At 40.2% G+C, this 25,075-nt stretch overlaps 1 protein-coding gene across 1 annotated transcript in view; it reads left to right on the top strand.

The window, feature by feature from the left end:
* Positions 1–24,090, top strand: part of LOC140178628 (uncharacterized) — a 39,391-nt gene extending 15,301 nt beyond the window's left edge. The window contains exons 3-12 of the mRNA XM_072215831.1: positions 8,784–8,897; positions 8,987–9,086; positions 9,181–9,429; positions 15,772–15,971; positions 16,061–16,160; positions 16,255–16,503; positions 22,846–23,045; positions 23,135–23,234; positions 23,329–23,715; positions 23,845–24,090. Coding sequence (XP_072071932.1) covers positions 8,784–8,897; positions 8,987–9,086; positions 9,181–9,429; positions 15,772–15,971; positions 16,061–16,160; positions 16,255–16,503; positions 22,846–23,045; positions 23,135–23,234; positions 23,329–23,715; positions 23,845–24,090 — 1,945 coding nt within the window. The remainder of the gene's footprint in view (positions 1–8,783; positions 8,898–8,986; positions 9,087–9,180; positions 9,430–15,771; positions 15,972–16,060; positions 16,161–16,254; positions 16,504–22,845; positions 23,046–23,134; positions 23,235–23,328; positions 23,716–23,844) is intronic.
* The last annotated feature ends 985 nt before the right edge of the window (positions 24,091–25,075 follow it).

Below are 25,075 nucleotides of genomic sequence, written 5' to 3'. Positions count from 1 at the left end.
TAGTAATGTGGTAAAATATAGAACAAATGGGATTTAAAGGCTCAAAGTGGTTAACAAAGGTAGTTAAAAGGGTAAGCTTAATTTGGATAAGTAAGCTAAACAAATAATAGCCTCAATCATATGCAAGCATATAAATATAATAAACATTGGACATATAAGATGAAACAAAATATAGATTACAATCATAGAGAGGTAAACACACAAGAATAAAATAATTATGGTTAAATAATGTAACCATTCATAAAGGCTCAAATCTCACAGGTTGTGTGTTCTTTAGCTCAAAAATCATGTTCCAAATACAACTTCAAGCAGATTTATCATAAAAAAATTTTTTTTTTAAAAATTAGTGAAATTTTGTTCCAAAGATAGAGTCTTAGAAGAAACTTATTGTCTTTTCAATCAAGTAGAGCATGCATGCAACTAACCTATTACTATGCAATTTATCCTATTCTATAAAAGAAAATTCTAACTAAATATCCTAATTTATTGGTGTACAGAAAAGAAATTACCTCCGGAAGTCAGGTACTGACTGACCTCCCCACACTTAAGGCTTTGCACCGTCCTCGGTGCCATCTGTCAGGAAGAGGGGTGGGCAGGTAGCAGTATCTCCACAGTCGGGACCATCATGGCTCCCTGTGCTGGTAAAAGAAGTGGAGTCCGGGGTTTCTGAGTCCCTGAAGTGTCCATTGAGTAGCTCATTGAGGTGTTTGAATCGACGCTCGTTACGGCGCTCTCTTAACTTCGTTTTCTGTTCTTGCCGACCCAATCTTTTGATTATCTGCTGGAGCAGTTCATCTGTTGTAGGTTCTTGTGGTGTTGAAGAAGGGATATCTTCAACCGGTGTAGTAGGAAGGCTTGTAGTGGCTGCGGGAAGTCTGAGGTACTTCCCATTGGGGACATACTGATCATCCCGTGGAAGCATGGCTTTGGTGTCTCCAGCTCTGTAGAAAACTCCGGCTGCTGAGACAAGATCTGAGATCAAGGCGGGAAAAGGTAAGTTGCCCGCAATTTGTACGTGTCCCATGGCATTCCAGATATGTCTTGGTAAATTCAGAGGCTGGTCTGTAAGGATGCACCATAGTAGAATGGCCATGTTTGCAGTGAAGGAGGACTCTTGAGTGCTCGAGAAGACGTAATGGGACATGATCTGTGCCCATACGCGAGCCTCCAAGGTGAGTGCTGAAGCCAATATACCCTTAGGGCAGGTACGATGGTATCCGTAGATCCATCGGCTGCCAGGTAGTGCGATAACTCTGAGAACAGCGTCCCAGTCAAATTGGTACATCTGGCGCTTGAGTGCGGCTTCTTGAAAGGCGTCCAATCCTTCTGGAATAGGGGGAAGACTTAGAGCTCTTTGAATGGCCTCTTCTGTAATGGGGACTTGCTTCTGACGAACAAAGACAAACTGCAGAGTTGGCAGGTGGAAGTTGGAGTAGAACTCAACTACCCAAGAAAGATTGACCTGCCTTGGCTGTCTCTGTAGGAAATCCCATTGTCTTCGGGCAATTTGTAGCTCAACAAAGGTAGCAATATTGGGCGGGAGGAGCAGAAGGTATTCGTTGTTGTAATTCCTTTCTGCCAGAATGGGGAACATCTGCTCACAGTAGCGATTGGAGAATCGCGCAGTGTCCTTTGCTGGAAAGGCTCTTTCTTTATCATCAACCTTGATGATCCTCTTAACTCTTTTTGTTGAGGGCTTGACTGCAGTTGAAGAAGGCTCTGCCACTAGTGCTCTTTTAGTTCCTCTTCTTGCTGGAGGTTTGGGAGTGGCTTTCTCTTTTCCTTTCTTGGTGGCCATCCTGAAAAGGGAAGAGAGAGTAAATTGAATTCAAAGAGGTATACGGCAAGGAAGAGAACGGAAAAGGTGGTGATGGATGCACATTAGGAGGTAACTGACATTAACACACGCTCATGAGTACATGTGAAAAGTCATCAAAGGAAAATAGCTAGTGCATATAATGACAAGTGAATGCAAGGTGTTTATTGGCATGCCGGAAAAGGGCATGAGTAGCATAGACCAAGCATTACTTTGTAACAAACCATCACGTTTGTATTGACAATTAAATTCAATTAATATAATAGTAAAGGATTTTGTGAAAAGCAAGCATTGAATATTAGAGTAGAATAATGTAGAGAAGTTCATAATGCCATATGGGCTTTTTCACAAACACATAGCATGCATGTAGAATAAGTTCTTGAAAATAAGAATATGAGCATGCAAGTAATCCCTTAAAATAATATATAATTGTCAAACAAATTTATAACAATCCACAAGCATATAATTACAAATAATGACTCATATAAATTGATAACACCAAGTAAAAAGGAAAAAGAAAGAAAAAGAAAATAAGAACAATGAAGGTAAAAAGAAAAGAAAAGAAGATAACATGTAAAAATAAGAAGAATAATAGAAAAGTGAGGAGGGAAGAAGAGAAAAAACCTTGTTAATGGGGGTGAGAGAAAGTAAAAAGTGAGAAAGGAGGAAGAAGGAGGAAGGTAGGAAGAAGAAATAAGGGGGAAAAGGGAAAATAGGATTTGGGGAGAAAAAAGATATGATATTTGGCAAAATTAGGAAAACTGTGCGCCGCAAGCGACGCGATCGCGCGACTTGCGCTTAAGGTGATTGACGCGGTCGTGTCGGTCATGCGGTCGTGTGACCCAGTTTGTGCCATTGGCGCGAGGGTCGCCTCGCACTCGCACAACTCTTTGTTCAAAATCATTAAATGCCAAATTTTGGGTGACGCGATCGCATGGGGCATGCTATCGCGTGAGTGGGTAGTTTATAGGGTACGACGCGGCCGCGTGGGGGATGCGGTCGCGTGAGGTGGACTGCGCGTCCAGCGCCAGTCCAGCACCACTCTAGCACAACTTTCAGCTGTGCACCATTATTACGCCGAAATCCTTGTCACGCGGCCGCGTGGGGCACGCGGTCGCGTGGGAGGCCATTATTCCCATATGACGCGGTCGCGTCAGCGACGCGATCGCGTGGGACGATTTGTGCCATTGGCACGCCTCCAGCCACGCTCTCGCGTGACTCTCTGTTCGTTTTTATTTTTCCCCCAGCCCCTTGCGACGCGGACGCGTCACTGAGGCGGTCGCGTCGCGTGGAAATTTTTTTTTTTTAATCAAAAGCCAAAGTATGTGAATGCAGATGCACGAAATATACTAATAAAGAGAAGAGTTATTGAATAAGGAAACTAAAAATAAAGAAAAGAACGATCATACCATGGTGGGTTGTCTCCCACCTAGCACTTTGCTTTAACCTTCGTAAGTTGGACGCTCCACTAGCTCAGTTTTCGGCTATGTGGCGGTCTTCCAAGCGGAAGATCTCGAGTTTCTTGTCTCTCTTTTGCTTCTCGCCATGGTACAGCTTTAAGCGATGTCCATTAACTTTGATAAGTTCAGAGCTCGAAGGATGGCTAAGGTGATAAACTCCGTATGGTTCGGCCTTCTCTACTCTGTATGGACCTTCCCATCTCGATCTCAACTTGCCTGGCATGAGCCTCAGTCGAGATTTGTAAAGGAGGACTGAGTCCCCATGTTGGAACTCTTTCCTCTTGATGTGCTGATCATGTACAGCCTTCATCTTCTCCTTGTATAGTCTTGAATTCTCATAAGCTTCTAGGCGAAGACTTTCCAGTTCTTGCAGTTGCAACTTCCTTTCAACTCCTGCTCCTTCAATTCCCATATTGCATTCTTTTACTGCCCAAAAGGCTTTGTGCTCTATTTCAACAGGGAGATGACAAGCTTTTCCATAAACTAAGCAGAAAGGACTCATCCCAATGGGTGTTTTGTATGCTGTTCTGTACGCCCAGAGTGCACCTTATAGCCTGGTGCTCCAGTCTCTTCTATGAGGCTTTACTATCTTCTGCAAGATACGCTTTATCTCTCTATTTGACATCTCGGCTTGCCCATTAGTTTGAGGATAGTAAGCTGTTGCAACTTTATGAATTATCCCATGCTTCTTCATCAATCCTGTTAGTCTCCTGTTACAAAAATGGGTGCCTTGATCGCTCACGATTGCTTGTGGTGATCCAAAGCGACAAATAATATGGTTTCTCACAAAGGAAACAACAGTGTTAGCATCATCAGCGCGGGTAGGAATTGCTTCCACCCACTTAGAAACGTAATCCACAGCTAACAAAACATAAAAATAACCATTAGAATTTGGAAATGGACCCATGAAGTCAATACCCCAAACATCAAAAATTTCACAGAAAAGCATAATTTGCTGAGGATGCTTCATAACTCCATTCTGTTTGGCAGCACTTCCTCGTAGGGAACTACCAATTGTCCTTCTTTCTTGTGGTGGAACCTGGGATTCAACCTCCCAGAAGTGATTATCGCCAAAACAAAAAAAGTAGAATTTCCCACAAGAGTCAAACTATAATAGTCTCCGACTCATATGGCGGCGGGGGCTGCGTTCCCCTCTCTTTCGTCGGTTAAAGGAAGGCGAGCTTGCTTCTTATTCTCGTGTTCGATCTCTTCCATCTCTGCCCCGCTCGTTGTCACCTATGTTGAAGAAAGGTTTGGAACCCTGTAGAGAATGAGGAGGGACCGAGGATGAAGATCACTACTCGGCCATCTATTTCAAAAGAGTATGTTCCTGAGAAAGAATCTAATTTAAACTTTGAGGTCTTCAGGAATGGTCTTCTGAGTAGGATTGATGATGCCTTATCTGAGGCATTCTGGGGCATCTCCAAGATATAAAAATCAATGGGAAACGTGAGTCCTTTAATGCCCACTAATACGTCTTCAGCAACTCCAGCCACTGTAATAATGCTCTTATCTGCTAACACAAAACGAGCTGCCAACCTTTTTAAGGGAGGGAGCCTCAAAATATCATATATAGACAAAGGCATTATACTTACACATGCTCCTAAATCACACATACAATCAGAAAATACTACACCACCTATAGTACAATTAACCATGCAAGGACCTGGGTCACTACACTTTTCAGATAAACCTCCCATTAAAGCAGATATGGAACTTCCTAAGGGAATAGTTTCTAATTCATTAATTTTGTCTTTATGGATACATAGATCTTTTAGAAAATTTGCATACTTAGGTACCTGTTGAATGACATCAAAAAGGGAAACAGTTACCTCAACCTTTTTGAATATCTCTACCATTTTGGGATCAGGTTCCAGCTGCTTCCTGGGCTTCCTTGCAAGTTATGGAAATGGAATGGGAGTGGTGTCTTCTGCAGTGTCTGTGCTATTTGATGCCTCCTCCTGTGGTTGCACTTCTTCTTCTTCAGCCGTGTCCTGTATGTCCTCTTCTTCTTCAGCATCTTCTATTTCCACTACCTCTTCAGCTGAGGTGTGTTCTGGTGGGCTTGGCTCCTCCTGATTCTTCTCCTGCAATGTGGTTTCGGACCTCAGGGTGATAGCATTGATACCACCCTTGGGATTGGGTAATGGTTGAGAGGGGATTCCACTGGAGCTCGAACGTTGATTATTAGAGTTAGTCATTGATCCAATATAGGAGACAAGAGCCTGCAGGGTAGCAGTCAGACCATTTAGAGTGGCATTAATGTTGTTTTCCATGGTCTGGTGTCTCCACTCAATAGATTGTAGTAAGTCATCATTGGCTGATGAAGAAGGATAAGTAAATTGAGAGGTCTGCTGTTGGGTATTCTGTGGTCCTTGGGGTTGCCTCAGGTGAGGTGCTCTGTAAGGCTGATTTTGATTCGGATTCTGATTCTGAGTCTACTGCCTGTTGTTGTTATTATTCTACCTCTGAGATCCTTGATTATCTCTGCCTCCTCTGTTATTGTTGTCCCTCTAATTCTAGTTAGAATTGTCCTGCCATCCATGGTTGTAATTGCCACCTTGATTGTACCCTTGGTTGGGGCGGTCATAGAAGTTATGAGTGGCTGCCACAGTGTTGTCTTCCTGCTGGAGCTGCGGACACTCATCAGTATAATGGCTGTAATCTGCACAGATTCTGCAGACTCTTTGTGGGACTAACTGTTGATTTTGTTGTGCTGGAGAAGGTTGAGCTTGCTGAACTTGTTGTTGAGTCAATTGCATTTGCTTCAGCAAGTTAGTCATTTCACAGATACTCTGAGTTAGAGCAGCAGTCTCTCTACTAGAGGATACTTCTGCAACAGCTTTTGAACGGCTTTGTTTCTGCCTGTGATTCCTAGTAGATTCAGCTAAATCACTGATCAATTGCCACGCCTCATCAGTGGTCTTATACTTCTTCATAGACCCATTGCTAGCACTTTCCAATGTAATCTTATCTTGGGGCCTCATGCCCTGTGTGACATATTCGAGTAACACTATCTTGTCAATCTTATGGTGGGGGCATGCTTCCAGAAGATTATTGAAGCGCTCCCATTTCTCATAAAGTGTCTCGGATTCATCCTGAACAATCATGGAAATGTCTTTCCTCAGTTTATCAGTAACTTCAGCTGGAAAGAACTTTTCCAAAAACTCTCTTCTGAGTATATCCCAGTTGGATACAGTTGCTGCGGGTTGAGTGTAGTACCACTCTCTTGCCTTTCCCTCAAGAGAGAACGGGAAGGCTTTCAGTAAAATTGAAGTTTCATTCGCATCATCACGCCTGACAGTAGAGCAGGCTACCTGAAAATCTCTCAGGTGCTTGATGGGCTCTTGAGCAGGTAAGCCATGAAACTTGGGCATCAAATTAAGCAGTGCGGTCTTTATTTCAAAATCTGTAGCCACCGCTGGATGATGCGCTTGGAACGGTTGCATTGAAAAATTAGGGGCTCCAGCCTCCTGGATAGTAACTCTTCTGGTTGCTACCATGTTACCTGTACGTAAAACAACCGAATCAGTAGAACGGGGGCTGGTTTCTTCCTCAAATGGTGTTTCAAATCCGCCCTCAGAAAGGACTAATCGACGCCTAGCTTGCCTTATTCGTGAAATTGTTCTTTCAATCTCAGGATCGAATATTGGCAAGCTTGGATCAGGAAGTGAACGCATTATCTAACGAAAGAAACAAGCAGCTCAAAATAGCAAAATAAAATAAAAATGCAAATAAATAAATTCCAATTAACAACTATAGCACTCTATTGCAACTCTCCGGCAACGGCGCCAAAAATTGATGCGGGCAGAAATTAGCAAATTAAAAATTGTTAAAATATATACGTTGCAAGTATAGTTCTTAACCTGCCAAAAATCCGCCTTATCAATTTAGAAGGGTGTCACAGAAAATAAAATTAAAATACTAGGAGTATGAGTCCTAGGTCGTCTCCCAACGAGTTGCAGGAAATGGTACTATTTTATTAATCAGAATGTTTTCAAAAAATATTTGATTGAATGGCAAAAAATTAAATTAGAGAATTTATATAAATTTAAATAAAAACCTTGACTGGGAGTTGATTACATGGAAGCCCTATTCTTGATGGAATACTCTCAAGATTAATTGACAATTGAGAATTATTACATTTAGTTATCCTTTACTAAGTAAGGGGAGGTCAAACAAGTTGGAATGCTATTCTATCCACAATTTCCAATCCACTCTTGGGAAGATTGGTGTTAGGAACTAGAGAGCAAGCCAACAATAAACTCAATTACAACCTTTCTCTTGAACATTCCGCTCAAGGGTTCCTTTCAATCAACTTCCCATCAAGTTAGGGAACTACTCACTCATTGTAAATGTAAAATTCATAACATCAACGTAGAAATTAAAGAAAGACATGATAAGTAATGATGAAAAGATTAATTAAAAGCAAAAGTAATTCTTATATTTATAAAAGCTAAAATAATCCAATCATAAAATCAAATAAAATTAAGAAATATGGAAGAGTAAGAGACAAGTGAAGAGAACGAACTAGAATGTCGAAGTCTTGATGAGGCAAATAACTCTTCTCAATATCCCAATGCAAAAAACAATGAAAATAACCTATCCTAAAAACTATGAATGTGCAGAGAGAAAACCTAGAGGAAGAGTAAAACTATATCTAAAAACTAAAACTATGTGGAATGAATGTTGTTCTTAGTTTCTGCATGTTCTCTGGCTCTAGTCTGCTGTTCTGGGCCGAAAACTGGGTCAAAATAGGGCCCAAAATCGCCCCCAGCGAATTCTACATATTATGCTGATCGCGCACGTCACGCGATCACGTCGCTCATGCGGACGCGTCATTCGCGTTTCTGCTTTGCCACGCGGATGCGTCGTCCATGCGGCCGCGTCGCTGCAAATTGCTCTCTTCCGCGCGGTCGCGTCATCCGTGCGGCCGCGTCGCTTTTCGCTGGTCATCTCCTCAATTTCTTGTGTTTCTTCCATTTTTGCAGGCTTCCCTTCCAATCTCCAACTCATTCATGCCCTATAAAGCCTGAAACACTTAACACACAGATCACGGCATCGAATGGAATAAGGGAGAAATAAAATACATAATTAAAAGTCTCTAGGAAGCAAGTTTTCAACCATAAAACAGCTTTAGGAAGGAAATATAAATGCATGCTTATTTAATGAATAAGTGGGCAAAGATCATGATAAAACCACACAAATAAAACACAATATAAACCATGAAATAGTTGTTTATCACACCTCCCCTATGAAGCTAAGGTTGGAGGACCTGTGCAGTATCGATGGATGTATCCATTTGAAAGGTGTATGCTATACTTAAAACGAAAAGTACGAAATAAGGCAAGAGTTGAAGGATCTATTTGCGAAGCATATATTTTGGAAGAAATTTCAAATTTTACTTCTATGTATTTTTAGTCAACAGTACAAACAAGGCGGACTCAAGTTCCTAGGAACGATGATGGTGGTTCAAATATGGATGAAAATCACTTGTCTATTTTTAGATACCCATGCCTTTCCATCGGGCGAGGTTCAAAGAAATACTTAACTGATGAAGAGCTTCATATCGCCCACACATACATTCTTGTCAACTGCGAAGAAATGGAACCTTATCTCCAGTACGTCAGAACTAGTTTTTATATTCATATTATATATAGACTAATTTTACAATTAATCTGAATGTTATATTGATTACTTTATTTATTAGACAATTTGAGGATTGCTTGAAAGAATTACATCCAAATATCTTCGAAGATGAAATACTAAATGCCCGCGATAAGGACTTCAGTAGATGGATAAAGAATCAAGTGAGTGATTTTTGAAATTAAATACCTATAATATTAAAATTATTTTTAAAGCAAGAATGTATAACTTTCAATTGGTCTTTGTATTCATTTGTAGGTAGATACAGGTCACATTGAAAGTAGAATGATTCAACAGATAGCTCATGGTCCTTCCAAGTCTGTCACTTCATACAATGGCTTAAAAGTTAATGGATATAGATTTCATACTAAGGATCACGACAAAAATAGAGCTACCATGAATAGTGGGGTATGGGTTAAGGGAAATATTTATGGGGAAAATGACTTAGACTACTACGGCATTCTTGAGGAGATATTGGAACTGTCATACTTAGGCTATGGAAATACTGTATTTATCTTTCGATGCTGCAGGTTTGACCCAATTAATGGAGTAAAAGTTGATGAGTGAAAATACTGTAATTAGCTACAGGTGCATACCAAGGGACTATCTCAGATACTGCTTGCAGGTTATCAAATGGAAAATTATCAGCTATAGGAGTGGGATCATCTGTAATGTGCTCAAGGCGACTCAAGTGGTCTGCCACTAAATTCTAGTTACCACTCCTATCCTTAATTTCTAAATCAAATTCTTGTAATAGCAGTATCCAACGTATAAGCCTTGGTTTAGACTCCTTTTTAGATAATAGATACTTTAGAGCTGCGTGGTCTGAATACACTACTACCTTCGTACCAAGTAAATAGGCTCAGAATTTATCCAGAGCGAAAACAATAGCAAGAAGCTCTTTCTCAGTAGTAGTATAATTAGACTGAGCGGCATCTAAAGTTTTAGACGCATAAGCAATAACAAAGGGGTCCTTACCTTCACGCTGAGCCAGTGCTGCTCCTACTGCGTGGTTGGAAGCATCACACATAATCTCAAATGGTTGGCTCCAGTCTGGTCCTCTTACAATTGGGGCTTGAGTCAGTGCGGTCTTCAGCTTATCAAACGCTTGTTTGCAATTTTCACTGAACTCGAACTCAATGTCTTTCTGCAGTAATCTGGATAAGGGAAGTGCTACCTTACTGAAGTCCTTTATGAATCTCCTGTAAAAACCTGCATGGCCAAGGAAAGAACAGACCTCCCTCACAGAAGAGGGGTAAGGTAAAGTAGAAATAACATCCACCTTTGCTGGGTCTACAGAAATGCCAGTATTAGACACAACATGTCCTAGTACAATTCCTTGTTTAACCATAAAGTGGCATTTTTCAAAATTTAGCACAAGGTTTGTATTTACACATCTATCCAATACTCTAGATAATCCATCTAAGCAAAGGCTAAAAGAATCGCCGTATACACTATCCATAAAGACTTCCATACAGTCCTCAATAAGATCAGAGAAAAGACTCATCATGCACCTTTGGAAAGTAGCTGGTGCATTGCACAAGCCAAAGGGCATTCTCTTGTAAGCATAAGTCCCAAAAGGACATGTAAAAGTGGTCTTTTCCTGATCCTCAGAAGCTATATGAATCTGGAAATAACCTGTGTAACCATCTAAGAAACAATAATGTGATTTACCTAACAGGCGATCCAGCATTTGATCAATGAATGGAAGAGGATAGTGATCCTTACGGGTTGCTTGGTTGAGGCGTCTGTAGTCAATGCAGACCCTCCAGGCGTTCTGAACTCTGGTTGTCAGGAGCTCTCCATGCTCATTCTTCACTGCAGTGACTCCAGACTTCTTTGGCACTACTTGTACTGGGCTCACCCATTCACTGTCTGAGATGGGATAGATGATATCTGCCTCTAATAGTCTGGTCACTTCCTTCTTGACAACCTCTAGGATAGTGGGGTTTAGTCTTCTCTGTGGTTGACGGACAGGTTTTGCTCCCTCTTCTAAAAATATTCTATGCTCACAGATTTGAGGGTTGATGCCCACTATGTCTGCCAAACTCCAACCAATTGCCTTCTTGTGCCTCCTCAGCACACCAAGTAGCTGTTCTTCCTGTTGGGAAGTGAGCTCCCTTGCAATGATAACCGGAAACTTCTGCCCATCTTCAAGGTAAGCATATTTGAGGTGTGGAGGAAGGGGTTTTAATTCTAACTTCTGATCATGTTCAGGCTCTGGATTGTCTGGAGCTGGTAACAATGGTAAGGCACTGTCATTGTCCTCTGAGAATGTCCCCACACTTGGACCTTGTCCTGTGTGCTTCTCTTCAAATTCCTCCTGGTGAAATTCATCCACGGTTTCATCTATAATGTCACACTGGAGGATAGAATGATCCTCCGGAGGATGCTTCATAACTCCATTCTGTTTGGCAGCACTTCCTCGTAGGGAACTACCAATTGTCCTTCTTTCTTGTGGTGGAACCTGGGATTCAACCTCCCAGAAGTGATTATCGCCAAAACAAAAAAAGTAGAATTTCCCACAAGAGTCAAACTATAATAGTCTCCGACTCATATGGCGGCGGGGGCTGCGTTCCCCTCTCTTTCGTCGGTTAAAGGAAGGCGAGCTTGCTTCTTATTCTCGTGTTCAATCTCTTCCATCTCTGCCCCGCTCGTTGTCACCTATGTTGAAGAAAGGTTTGGAACCCTGTAGAGAATGAGGAGGGGCCGAGGATGAAGATCACTACTCGGCCATCTATTTCAAAAGAGTATGTTCCTGAGAAAGAATCTAATTTAAACTTTGAGGTCTTCAGGAATGGTCTTCTGAGTAGGATTGATGATGGCTTATCTGAGGCATTCTGGGGCATCTCCAAGATATAAAAATCAATGGGAAACGTGAGTCCTTTAATGCCCACTAATACGTCTTCAGCAACTCCAGCCACTGTAATAATGCTCTTATCTGCTAACACAAAACGAGCTGCCAACCTTTTTAAGGGAGGGAGCCTCAAAATATCATATATAGACAAAGGCATTATACTTACACATGCTCCTAAATCACACATACAATCAGAAAATACTACACCACCTATAGTACAATTAACCATGCAAGGACCTGGGTCACTACACTTTTCAGATAAACCTCCCATTAAAGCAGATATGGAACTTCCTAAGGGAATAGTTTCTAATTCATTAATTTTGTCTTTATGGATACATAGATCTTTTAGAAAATTTGCATACTTAGGTACCTGTTGAATGACATCAAAAAGGGAAACAGTTACCTCAACCTTTTTGAATATCTCTACCATTTTGGGATCAGGTTCCAGCTGCTTCCTGGGCTTCCTTGCAAGTTATGGAAATGGAATGGGAGTGGTGTCTTCTGCAGTGTCTGTGCTATTTGATGCCTCCTCCTGTGGTTGCACTTCTTCTTCTTCAGCCGTGTCCTGTATGTCCTCTTCTTCTTCAGCATCTTCTATTTCCACTACCTCTTCAGCTGAGGTGTGTTCTGGTGGGCTTGGCTCCTCCTGATTCTTCTCCTACAATGTGGTTTCGGACCTCAGGGTGATAGCATTGATACCACCCTTGGGATTGGGTAATGGTTGAGAGGGGATTCCACTGGAGCTCGAACGTTGATTATTAGAGTTAGTCATTGATCCAATATAGGAGACAAGAGCCTGCAGGGTAGCAGTCAGACCATTTAGAGTGGCATTAATGTTGTTTTCCATGGTCTGGTGTCTCCACTCAATAGATTGTAGTAAGTCATCATTGGCTGATGAAGAAGGATAAGTAAATTGAGAGGTCTGTTGTTGGGTATTCTGTGGTCCTTGGGGTTGCCTCAGGTGAGGTGCTCTGTAAGGCTGATTTTGATTCGGATTCTAATTCTGAGTCTACTGCCTGTTGTTGTTATTATTCTACCTCTGAGATCCTTGATTATCTCTGCCTCCTCTGTTATTGTTGTCCCTCTAATTCTAGTTAGAATTGTCCTGCCATCCATGGTTGTAATTGCCACCTTGATTGTACCCTTGGTTGGGGCGGTCATAGAAGTTATGAGTGGCTGCCACAGTGTTGTCTTCCTGCTGGAGCTGCGGACACTCATCAGTATAATGGCTGTAATCTGCACAGATTCTGCAGACTCTTTGTGGGACTAACTGTTGATTTTGTTGTGCTGGAGAAGGTTGAGCTTGCTGAACTTGTTGTTGAGTCAATTGCATTTGCTTCAGCAAGTTAGTCATTTCACAGATACTCTGAGTTAGAGCAGCAGTCTCTCTACTAGAGGATACTTCTGCAACAGCTTTTGAACGGCTTTGTTTCTACCTGTGATTCCTAGTAGATTCAGCTAAATCACTGATCAATTGCCACGCCTCATCAGTGGTCTTATACTTCTTCATAGACCCATTGCTAGCACTTTCCAATGTAATCTTATCTTGGGGCCTCATGCCCTGTGTGACATATTCGAGTAACACTATCTTGTCAATCTTATGGTGGGGGCATGCTTCCAGAAGATTATTGAAGCGCTCCCAGTACTCATAAAGTGTCTCGGATTCATCCTGAACAATCATGGAAATGTCTTTCCTCAGTTTATCAGTAACTTCAGCTGGAAAGAACTTTTCCAAAAACTCTCTTCTGAGTATATCCCAGTTGGATACAGTTGCTGCGGGTTGAGTGTAGTACCACTCTCTTGCCTTTCCCTCAAGAGAGAACGGGAAGGCTTTCAGTAAAATTGAAGTTTCATTCGCATCATCACGCCTGACAGTAGAGCAGGCTGCCTGAAAATCTCTCAGGTGCTTGATGGGCTCTTGAGCAGGTAAGCCATGAAACTTGGGCATCAAATTGAGCAGTGCGGTCTTTATTTCAAAATCTGTAGCCACCGCTGGATGATGCGCTTGGAACGGTTGCATTGAAAAATTAGGGGCTCCAGCCTCCTGGATAGTAACTCTTCTGGTTGCTACCATGTTACCTGTACGTAAAACAACCGAATCAGTAGAACGGGGGCTGGTTTCTTCCTCAAATGGTGTTTCAAATCCGCCCTCAGAAAGGACTAATCGACGCCTAGCTTGCCTTATTCGTGAAATTGTTCTTTCAATCTCAGGATCGAATATTGGCAAGCTTGGATCAGGAAGTGAACGCATTATCTAACGAAAGAAACAAGCAGCTCAAAATAGCAAAATAAAATAAAAATGCAAATAAATAAATTCCAATTAACAACTATAGCACTCTATTGCAACTCCCCGGCAACGGCGCCAAAAATTGATGCGGGCAGAAATTAGCAAATTAAAAATTGTTAAAATATATACGTTGCAAGTATAGTTCTTAACCCGCCAAAAATCCGCCTTATCAATTTAGAAGGGTGTCACAGAAAATAAAATTAAAATACTAGGAGTATGAGTCCTAGGTCGTCTCCCAACGAGTTGCAGGAAATGGTACTATTTTATTAATCAGAATGTTTTCAAAAAATATTTGATTGAATGGCAAAAAATTAAATTAGAGAATTTATATAAATTTAAATAAAAACCTTGACTGGGAGTTGATTACATGGAAGCCCTATTCTTGATGGAATACTCTCAAGATTAATTGACAATTGAGAATTATTACATTTAGTTATCCTTTACTAAGTAAGGGGAGGTCAAACAAGTTGGAATGCTATTCTATCCACAATTTCCAATCCACTCTTGGGAAGATTGGTGTTAGGAACTAGAGAGCAAGCCAACAATAAACTCAATTACAACCTTTCTCTTGAACATTCCGCTCAAGGGTTCCTTTCAATCAACTCCCCATCAAGTTAGGGAACTACTCACTCATTGTAAATGTAAAATTCATAACATCAACGTAGAAATTAAAGAAAGACATGATAAGTAATGATGAAAAGATTAATTAAAAGCAAAAGTAATTCTTATATTTATAAAAGCTAAAATAATCCAATCATAAAATCAAATAAAATTAAGAAATATGGAAGAGTAAGAGACAAGTGAAGAGAACGAACTAGAATGTCGAAGTCTTGATGAGGCAAATAACTCTTCTCAATATCCCAATGCAAAAAACAATGAAAATAACCTATCCTAAAAACTATGAATGTGCAGAGAGAAAACCTAGAGGAGGAGTAAAACTATATCTAAAAACTAAAACTATGTGGAATGAATGTTGTTCTTAGTTTCTGCATGTTCTCTGGCTCTAGTCTGCTGTTCTGGGCCGAAAACTGGGTCAAAATAGGGCCCAAAATCGCCCCCAGCGAATTCTACATATTATGCTGATCGCGCACGTCACGCGATCGCGTCGCTCATGCGGACGCGTCATTCGCGTTTCTGCTTTGCCACGCGGACGCGTCGTCCATGCGGCCGCGTCGCTGCAAATTGCTCTCTTCCGCGCGGTCGCGTCATCCGTGCGGCCGCGTCGCTTTTCGCTGGTCATCTCCTCAATTTCTTGTGTTTCTTCCATTTTTGCAGGCTTCCCTTCCAATCTCCAACTCATTCATGCCCTATAAAGCCTGAAACACTTAACACACAGATCACGGCATCGAATGGAATAAGGGAGAAATAAAATACATAATTAAAAGTCTCTAGGAAGCAAGTTTTCAACCATAAAACAGCTTTAGGAAGGAAATATAAATGCATGCTTATTTAATGAATAAGTGGGCAAAGATCATGATAAAACCACACAAATAAAACACAATATAAACCATGAAATAGTTGTTTATCACACCTCCCCTATGAAGCTAAGGTTGGAGGACCTGTGCAGTATCGATGGATGTATCCATTTGAAAGGTGTATGCTATACTTAAAACGAAAAGTACGAAATAAAGCAAGAGTTGAAGGATCTATTTGCGAAGCATATATTTTGGAAGAAATTTCAAATTTTACTTCTATGTATTTTTAGTCAACAGTACAAACAAGGCGGACTCAGGTTCCTAGGAACGATGATGGTGGTTCAAATATGGATGAAAATCACTTGTCTATTTTTAGATACCCATGCCTTTCCATCGGGCGAGGTTCAAAGAAATACTTAACTGATGAAGAGCTTCATATCGCCCACACATACATTCTTGTCAACTGCGAAGAAATGGAACCTTATCTCCAGTACGTCAGAACTAGTTTTTATATTCATATTATATATAGACTAATTTTACAATTAATCTGAATGTTATATTGATTACTTTATTTATTAGACAATTTGAGGATTGCTTGAAAGAATTACATCCAAATATCTTCGAAGATGAAATACTAAATGCCCGCGATAAGGACTTCAGTAGATGGATAAAGAATCAAGTGAGTGATTTTTGAAATTAAATACCTATAATATTAAAATTATTTTTAAAGCAAGAATGTATAACTTTCAATTGGTCTTTGTATTCATTTGTAGGTAGATACAGGTCACATTGAAAGTAGAATGATTCAACAGATAGCTCATGGTCCTTCCAAGTCTGTCACTTCATACAATGGCTTAAAAGTTAATGGATATAGATTTCATACTAAGGATCACGACAAAAATAGAGCTACCATGAATAGTGGGGTATGTGTTAAGGGAAATATTTATGGGGAAAATGACTTAGACTACTACGGCATTCTTGAGGAGATATTGGAACTGTCATACTTAGGCTATGGAAATACTGTATTTATCTTTCGATGCTGCAGGTTTGACCCAATTAATGGAGTAAAAGTTGATGAGTGAAAATACTGTAATTAGCTACAGGTGCATACCAAGGGACTATCTCAGATACTGCTTGCAGGTTATCAAATGGAAAATTATCAGCTATAGGAGTGGGATCATCTGTAATGTGCTCAAGGCGACTCAAGTGGTCTGCCACTAAATTCTAGTTACCACTCCTATCCTTAATTTCTAAATCAAATTCTTGTAATAGCAGTATCCAACGTATAAGCCTTGGTTTAGACTCCTTTTTAGATAATAGATACTTTAGAGCTGCGTGGTCTGAATACACTACTACCTTCGTACCAAGTAAATAGGCTCAGAATTTATCCAGAGCGAAAACAATAGCAAGAAGCTCTTTCTCAGTAGTAGTATAATTAGACTGAGCGGCATCTAAAGTTTTAGACGCATAAGCAATAACAAAGGGGTCCTTACCTTCACGCTGAGCCAGTGCTGCTCCTACTGCGTGGTTGGAAGCATCACACATAATCTCAAATGGTTGGCTCCAGTCTGGTCCTCTTACAATTGGGGCTTGAGTCAGTGCGGTCTTCAGCTTATCAAACGCTTGTTTGCAATTTTCACTGAACTCGAACTCAATGTCTTTCTGCAGTAATCTGGATAAGGGAAGTGCTACCTTACTGAAGTCCTTTATGAATCTCCTGTAAAAACCTGCATGGCCAAGGAAAGAACAGACCTCCCTCACAGAAGAGGGGTAAGGTAAAGTAGAAATAACATCCACCTTTGCTGGGTCTACAGAAATGCCAGTATTAGACACAACATGTCCTAGTACAATTCCTTGTTTAACCATAAAGTGGCATTTTTCAAAATTTAGCACAAGGTTTGTATTTACACATCTATCCAATACTCTAGATAATCCATCTAAGCAAAGGCTAAAAGAATCGCCGTATACACTATCCATAAAGACTTCCATACAGTCCTCAATAAGATCAGAGAAAAGACTCATCATGCACCTTTGGAAAGTAGCTGGTGCATTGCACAAGCCAAAGGGCATTCTCTTGTAAGCATAAGTCCCAAAAGGACATGTAAAAGTGGTCTTTTCCTGATCCTCAGAAGCTATATGAATCTGGAAATAACCTGTGTAACCATCTAAGAAACAATAATGTGATTTACCTAACAGGCGATCCAGCATTTGATCAATGAATGGAAGAGGATAGTGATCCTTACGGGTTGCTTGGTTGAGGCGTCTGTAGTCAATGCAGACCCTCCAGGCGTTCTGAACTCTGGTTGTCAGGAGCTCTCCATGCTCATTCTTCACTGCAGTGACTCCAGACTTCTTTGGCACTACTTGTACTGGGCTCACCCATTCACTGTCTGAGATGGGATAGATGATATCTGCCTCTAATAGTCTGGTCACTTCCTTCTTGACAACCTCTAGGATAGTGGGGTTTAGTCTTCTCTGTGGTTGACGGACAGGTTTTGCTCCCTCTTCTAAAAATATTCTATGCTCACAGATTTGAGGGTTGATGCCCACTATGTCTGCCAAACTCCAACCAATTGCCTTCTTGTGCCTCCTCAGCACACCAAGTAGCTGTTCTTCCTGTTGGGAAGTGAGCTCCCTTGCAATGATAACCGGAAACTTCTGCCCATCTTCAAGGTAAGCATATTTGAGGTGTGGAGGAAGGGGTTTTAATTCTAACTTCTGATCATGTTCAGGCTCTGGATTGTCTGGAGCTGGTAACAATGGTAAGGCACTGTCATTGTCCTCTGAGAATGTCCCCACACTTGGACCTTGTCCTGTGTGCTTCTCTTCAAATTCCTCCTGGTGAAATTCATCCACGGTTTCATCTATAATGTCACACTGGAGGATAGAATGATCCTCCGGAGGATGCTTCATAACTCCATTCTGTTTGGCAGCACTTCCTCGTAGGGAACTACCAATTGTCCTTCTTTCTTGTGGTGGAACCTGGGATTCAACCTCCCAGAAGTGATTATCGCCAAAACAAAAAAAGTAGAATTTCCCACAAGAGTCAAACTATAATAGTCTCCGACTCATATGGCGGCGGGGGCTGCGTTCCCCTCTCTTTCGTCGGTTAAAGGAAGGCGAGCTTGCTTCTTATTCTCGTGTTCAATCTCTTCCATCTCTGCCCCGCTCGTTGTCACCTATGTTGAAGAAAGGTTTGGAACCCTGTAGAGAATGAGGAGGGGCCGAGGATGAAGATCACTACTCGGCCATCTATTTCAAAAGAGTATGTTCCTGAGAAAGAATCTAATTTAAACTTTGAGGTCTTCAGGAATGGTCTTCTGAGTAGGATTGATGATGGCTTATCTGAGGCATTCTGGGGCATCTCCAAGATATAAAAATCAATGGGAAACGTGAGTCCTTTAATGCCCACTAATACGTCTTCAGCAACTCCAGCCACTGTAATAATGCTCTTATCTGCTAACACAAAACGAGCTGCCAACCTTTTTAAGGGAGGGAGCCTCAAAATATCATATATAGACAAAGGCATTATACTTACACATGCTCCTAAATCACACATACAATCAGAAAATACTACACCACCTATAGTACAATTAACCATGCAAGGACCTGGGTCACTACACTTTTCAGATAAACCTCCCATTAAAGCAGATATGGAACTTCCTAAGGGAATAGTTTCTAATTCATTAATTTTGTCTTTATGGATACATAGATCTTTTAGAAAATTTGCATACTTAGGTACCTGTTGAATGACATCAAAAAGGGAAACAGTTACCTCAACCTTTTTGAATATCTCTACCATTTTGGGATCAGGTTCCAGCTGCTTCCTGGGCTTCCTTGCAAGTTATGGAAATGGAATGGGAGTGGTGTCTTCTGCAGTGTCTGTGCTATTTGATGCCTCCTCCTGTGGTTGCACTTCTTCTTCTTCAGCCGTGTCCTGTATGTCCTCTTCTTCTTCAGCATCTTCTATTTCCACTACCTCTTCAGCTGAGGTGTGTTCTGGTGGGCTTGGCTCCTCCTGATTCTTCTCCTGCAATGTGGTTTCGGACCTCAGGGTGATAGCATTGATACCACCCTTGGGATTGGGTAATGGTTGAGAGGGGATTCCACTGGAGCTCGAACGTTGATTATTAGAGTTAGTCATTGATCCAATATAGGAGACAAGAGCCTGCAGGGTAGCAGTCAGACCATTTAGAGTGGCATTAATGTTGTTTTCCATGGTCTGGTGTCTCCACTCAATAGATTGTAGTAAGTCATCATTGGCTGATGAAGAAGGATAAGTAAATTGAGAGGTCTGCTGTTGGGTATTCTGTGGTCCTTGGGGTTGCCTCAGGTGAGGTGCTCTGTAAGGCTGATTTTGATTCGGATTCTGATTCTGAGTCTACTGCCTGTTGTTGTTATTATTCTACCTCTGAGATCCTTGATTATCTCTGCCTCCTCTGTTATTGTTGTCCCTCTAATTCTAGTTAGAATTGTCCTGCCATCCATGGTTGTAATTGCCACCTTGATTGTACCCTTGGTTGGGGCGGTCATAGAAGTTATGAGTGGCTGCCACAGTGTTATCTTCCTGCTGGAGCTGCGGACACTCATCAGTATAATGGCTGTAATCTGCACAGATTCTGCAGACTCTTTGTGGGACTAACTGTTGATTTTGTTGTGCTGGAGAAGGTTGAGCTTGCTGAACTTGTTGTTGAGTCAATTGCATTTGCTTCAGCAAGTTAGTCATTTCACAGATACTCTGAGTTAGAGCAGCAGTCTCTCTACTAGAGGATACTTCTGCAACAGCTTTTGAACGGCTTTGTTTCTGCCTGTGATTCCTAGTAGATTCAGCTAAATCACTGATCAATTGCCACGCCTCATCAGTGGTCTTATACTTCTTCATAGACCCATTGCTAGCACTTTCCAATGTAATCTTATCTTGGGGCCTCATGCCCTGTGTGACATATTCGAGTAACACTATCTTGTCAATCTTATGGTGGGGGCATGCTTTCAGAAGATTATTGAAGCGCTCCCAGTACTCATAAAGTGTCTCGGATTCATCCTGAACAATCATGGAAATGTCTTTCCTCAGTTTATCAGTAACTTCAGCTGGAAAGAACTTTTCCAAAAACTCTCTTCTGAGTATATCCCAGTTGGATACAGTTGCTGCGGGTTGAGTGTAGTACCACTCTCTTGCCTTTCCCTCAAGAGAGAACGGGAAGGCTTTCAGTAAAATTGAAGTTTCATTCGCATCATCACGCCTGACAGTAGAGCAGGCTGCCTGAAAATCTCTCAGGTGCTTGATGGGCTCTTGAGCAGGTAAGCCATGAAACTTGGGCATCAAATTGAGCAGTGCGGTCTTTATTTCAAAATCTGTAGCCACCGCTGGATGATGCGCTTGGAACGGTTGCATTGAAAAATTAGGGGCTCCAGCCTCCTGGATAGTAACTCTTCTGGTTGCTACCATGTTACCTGTACGTAAAACAACCGAATCAGTAGAACGGGGGCTGGTTTCTTCCTCAAATGGTGTTTCAAATCCGCCCTCAGAAAGGACTAATCGACGCCTAGCTTGCCTTATTCGTGAAATTGTTCTTTCAATCTCAGGATCGAATATTGGCAAGCTTGGATCAGGAAGTGAACGCGTTATCTAACGAAAGAAACAAGCAGCTCAAAATAGCAAAATAAAATAAAAATGCAAATAAATAAATTCCAATTAACAACTATAGCACTCTATTGCAACTCCCCGGCAACGGCGCCAAAAATTGATGCGGGCAGAAAATAGCAAATTAAAAATTATTAAAATATATACGTTGCAAGTATAGTTCTTAACCCGCCAAAAATCCGCCTTATCAATTTAGAAGGGTGTCACAGAAAATAAAATTAAAATACTAGGAGTATGAGTCCTAGGTCGTCTCCCAACGAGTTGTAGGAAATGGTACTATTTTATTAATCAGAATGTTTTCAAAAAATATTTGATTGAATGGCAAAAAATTAAATTAGAGAATTTATATAAATTTAAATAAAAACCTTGACTGGGAGTTGATTACATGGAAGCCCTATTCTTGATGGAATACTCTCAAGATTAATTGACAATTGAGAATTATTACATTTAGTTATCCTTTACTAAGTAAGGGGAGGTCAAACAAGTTGGAATGCTATTCTATCCACAATTTCCAATCCACTCTTGGGAAGATTGGTGTTAGGAACTAGAGAGCAAGCCAACAATAAACTCAATTACAACATTTCTCTTGAACATTCCGCTCAAGGGTTCCTTTCAATCAACTCCCCATCAAGTTAGGGAACTACTCACTCATTGTAAATGTAAAATTCATAACATCAACGTAGAAATTAAAGAAAGACATGATAAGTAATGATGAAAAGATTAATTAAAAGCAAAAGTAATTCTTATATTTATAAAAGCTAAAATAATCCAATCATAAAATCAAATAAAATTAAGAAATATGGAAGAGTAAGAGACAAGTGAAGAGAACGAACTAGAATGTCGAAGTCTTGATGAGGCAAATAACTCTTCTCAATATCCCAATGCAAAAAACAATGAAAATAACCTATCCTAAAAACTATGAATGTGCAGAGAGAAAACCTAGAGGAGGAGTAAAACTATATCTAAAAACTAAAACTATGTGGAATGAATGTTGTTCTTAGTTTCTGCATGTTCTCTGGCTCTAGTCTGCTGTTCTGGGCCGAAAACTGGGTCAAAATAGGGCCCAAAATCGCCCCCAGCGAATTCTACATATTATGCTGATCACGCATGTCACGCGATCGCGTCGCTCATGCGGACGCGTCATTCGCGTTTCTGCTTTGCCACGCGGACGCGTCGTCCATGCGGCCACGTCGCTGCAAATTGCTCTCTTCCGCGCGGTCGCGTCATCCGTGCGGCCGCGTCGCTTTTCGCTGGTCATCTCCTCAATTTCTTGTGTTTCTTCCATTTTTGCAGGCTTCCCTTCCAATCTCCAACTCATTCATGCCCTATAAAGCCTGAAACACTTAACACACAGATCACGGCATCGAATGGAATAAGGGAGAAATAAAATACATAATTAAAAGTCTCTAGGAAGCAAGTTTTCAACCATAAAACAGCTTTAGGAAGGAAATATAAATGCATGCTTATTTAATGAATAAGTGGGCAAAGATCATGATAAAACCACACAAATAAAACACAATATAAACCATGAAATAGTTGTTTATCACACCTCCCCTATGAAGCTAAGGTTGGAGGACCTGTGCAGTATCGATGGATGTATCCATTTGAAAGGTGTATGCTATACTTAAAACGAAAAGTACGAAATAAGGCAAGAGTTGAAGGATCTATTTGCGAAGCATATATTTTGGAAGAAATTTCAAATTTTACTTCTATGTATTTTTAGTCAACAGTACAAACAAGGCGGACTCAAGTTCCTAGGAACGATGATGGTGGTTCAAATATGGATGAAAATCACTTGTCTATTTTTAGATACCCATGCCTTTCCATCGGGCGAGGTTCAAAGAAATACTTAACTGATGAAGAGCTTCATATCGCCCACACATATATTCTTGTCAACTGCGAAGAAATGGAACCTTATCTCCAGTACGTCAGAACTAGTTTTTATATTCATATTATATATAGACTAATTTTACAATTAATCTGAATGTTATATTGATTACTTTATTTATTAGACAATTTGAGGATTGCTTGAAAGAATTACATCCAAATATCTTCGAAGATGAAATACTAAATGCCCGCGATAAGGACTTCAGTAGATGGATAAAGAATCAAGTGAGTGATTTTTGAAATTAAATACCTATAATATTAAAATTATTTTTAAAGCAAGAATGTATAACTTTCAATTGGTCTTTGTATTCATTTGTAGGTAGATACAGGTCACATTGAAAGTAGAATGATTCAACAGATAGCTCATGGTCCTTCCAAGTCTGTCACTTCATACAATGGCTTAAAAGTTAATGGATATAGATTTCATACTAAGGATCACGACAAAAATAGAGCTACCATGAATAGTGGGGTATGGGTTAAGGGAAATATTTATGGGGAAAATGACTTAGACTACTACGGCATTCTTGAGGAGATATTGGAACTGTCATACTTAGGCTATGGAAATACTGTATTTATCTTTCGATGCTGCTGGTTTGACCCAATTAATGGAGTAAAAGTTGATGAGAGATATGGGTTAGTGGACATAAAGTATAAATCAAGACTACAATCAAACGAGCCGTTTGTTTTGGCTGAACAAGCACAACAGGTATATTACACAAAATACCCACATAGTGGGTATAAGTCTAGTGGGGAATAGTGGGCAGCTTGTAAAGTTAGAGCCAAGCTCTTTATGAATGAAAGTTTGCATGATCCAGATGAAGAACCTAATGAGCAGGCTGATAGTAATGATTTTTATCAAGAAATTGTATCTGAATTAAGAGAGCAAAGTGTTGTTTTGGAGGATGAAGTTATTTCATTGTTTGATGCAAATGCTCCAATAGAAGAAGTAAATGTAGAAGATATAAATTGCCCAATGGACACTTTGCTCAATGATGAGTTCATCAACGATAACGAAGAATTTGATAGTGAAGATAGTGAAAGTGCTAGTTCCGAACTTGAGAATGAAGACTATGTGATGTAGATTCACATATTTTCTGTCTTTATATATCTAATATGTTCGATGAAATGTCTCGGCCATTCTACAAAATCAAGGTAAGCTTTTATGCTTGTTCCATTGAATCTCTTTTCAAATCTATGTTATGTTTTAGTTTTAGGGTTTATATAATAATTAAAATTGTTGTTTATCAATCTTATTTGCAGGAGCATGTTGTAACCAGTTTCATTAACTAAATATTTTTTAGAAACTGTAATTTTTATTTTAAATTTAAAGTTGCCCAACAATGATGCATATCAATGCACAAGGAGTTCAAAGAAGAGCTATGAGAAACTTTTGGTGGGAAAATTGTGCCACCAAAGCTATTTGTTAACGAAAAGCACATTGGTAGAACAGAAGAAGCTGTGACACTGTATGAACAAGGGAAATTGAAGCAAATCTTTAAAGGAATCCCTAAAGATTCAGTGCTCTAAGTGTAATGAGAATGGCTTGATTACATGTCCCTATTGCTCCTCTAAGTTGTTAGAATATTAGTTCACGATTTGTACTCTATCTTTGAGTAATAGAGTTTCTATATGTAACTGGATATGAGGGGAGTTGTTTGTTTCAATGCTGATGATTTGGCACTTTAATGGGTCTTTGTTCTGGTTCTTGGAACAAATCGGACTATAAGTTTGATGATTTGGCACCTAGTCTAAAATTTGCAACATCGCATCTCTGATTTTGATTCATCATATTCTGATCATTAATTTTTAGTTCAGTTTCATGACATTACCACAAATGAATTCCCAAATTGTGTTGAAATTAGTAAGGACATTAATTAATTCATATAACGCAGTAACAGTTGCAGATTAAATGAAAGAAATTAATTCCTAATATTAAAACATACACACGGTTAGAGTTCCATATGTTTTGATTTGAATGAATACATATCTCTTGGATCTAATGCTTGTCCATATATCACTAAAATTATTGTGCACTGAGATGCATGCTAATAGGTTTTTTAAAATAA

Source organism: Arachis hypogaea, chromosome 14 (genome assembly GCF_003086295.3).
Source record: "Arachis hypogaea cultivar Tifrunner chromosome 14, arahy.Tifrunner.gnm2.J5K5, whole genome shotgun sequence".
NCBI lineage: Eukaryota > Viridiplantae > Streptophyta > Magnoliopsida > Fabales > Fabaceae > Arachis > Arachis hypogaea.
This window is presented reverse-complemented; position numbering and strand designations above follow the sequence as displayed.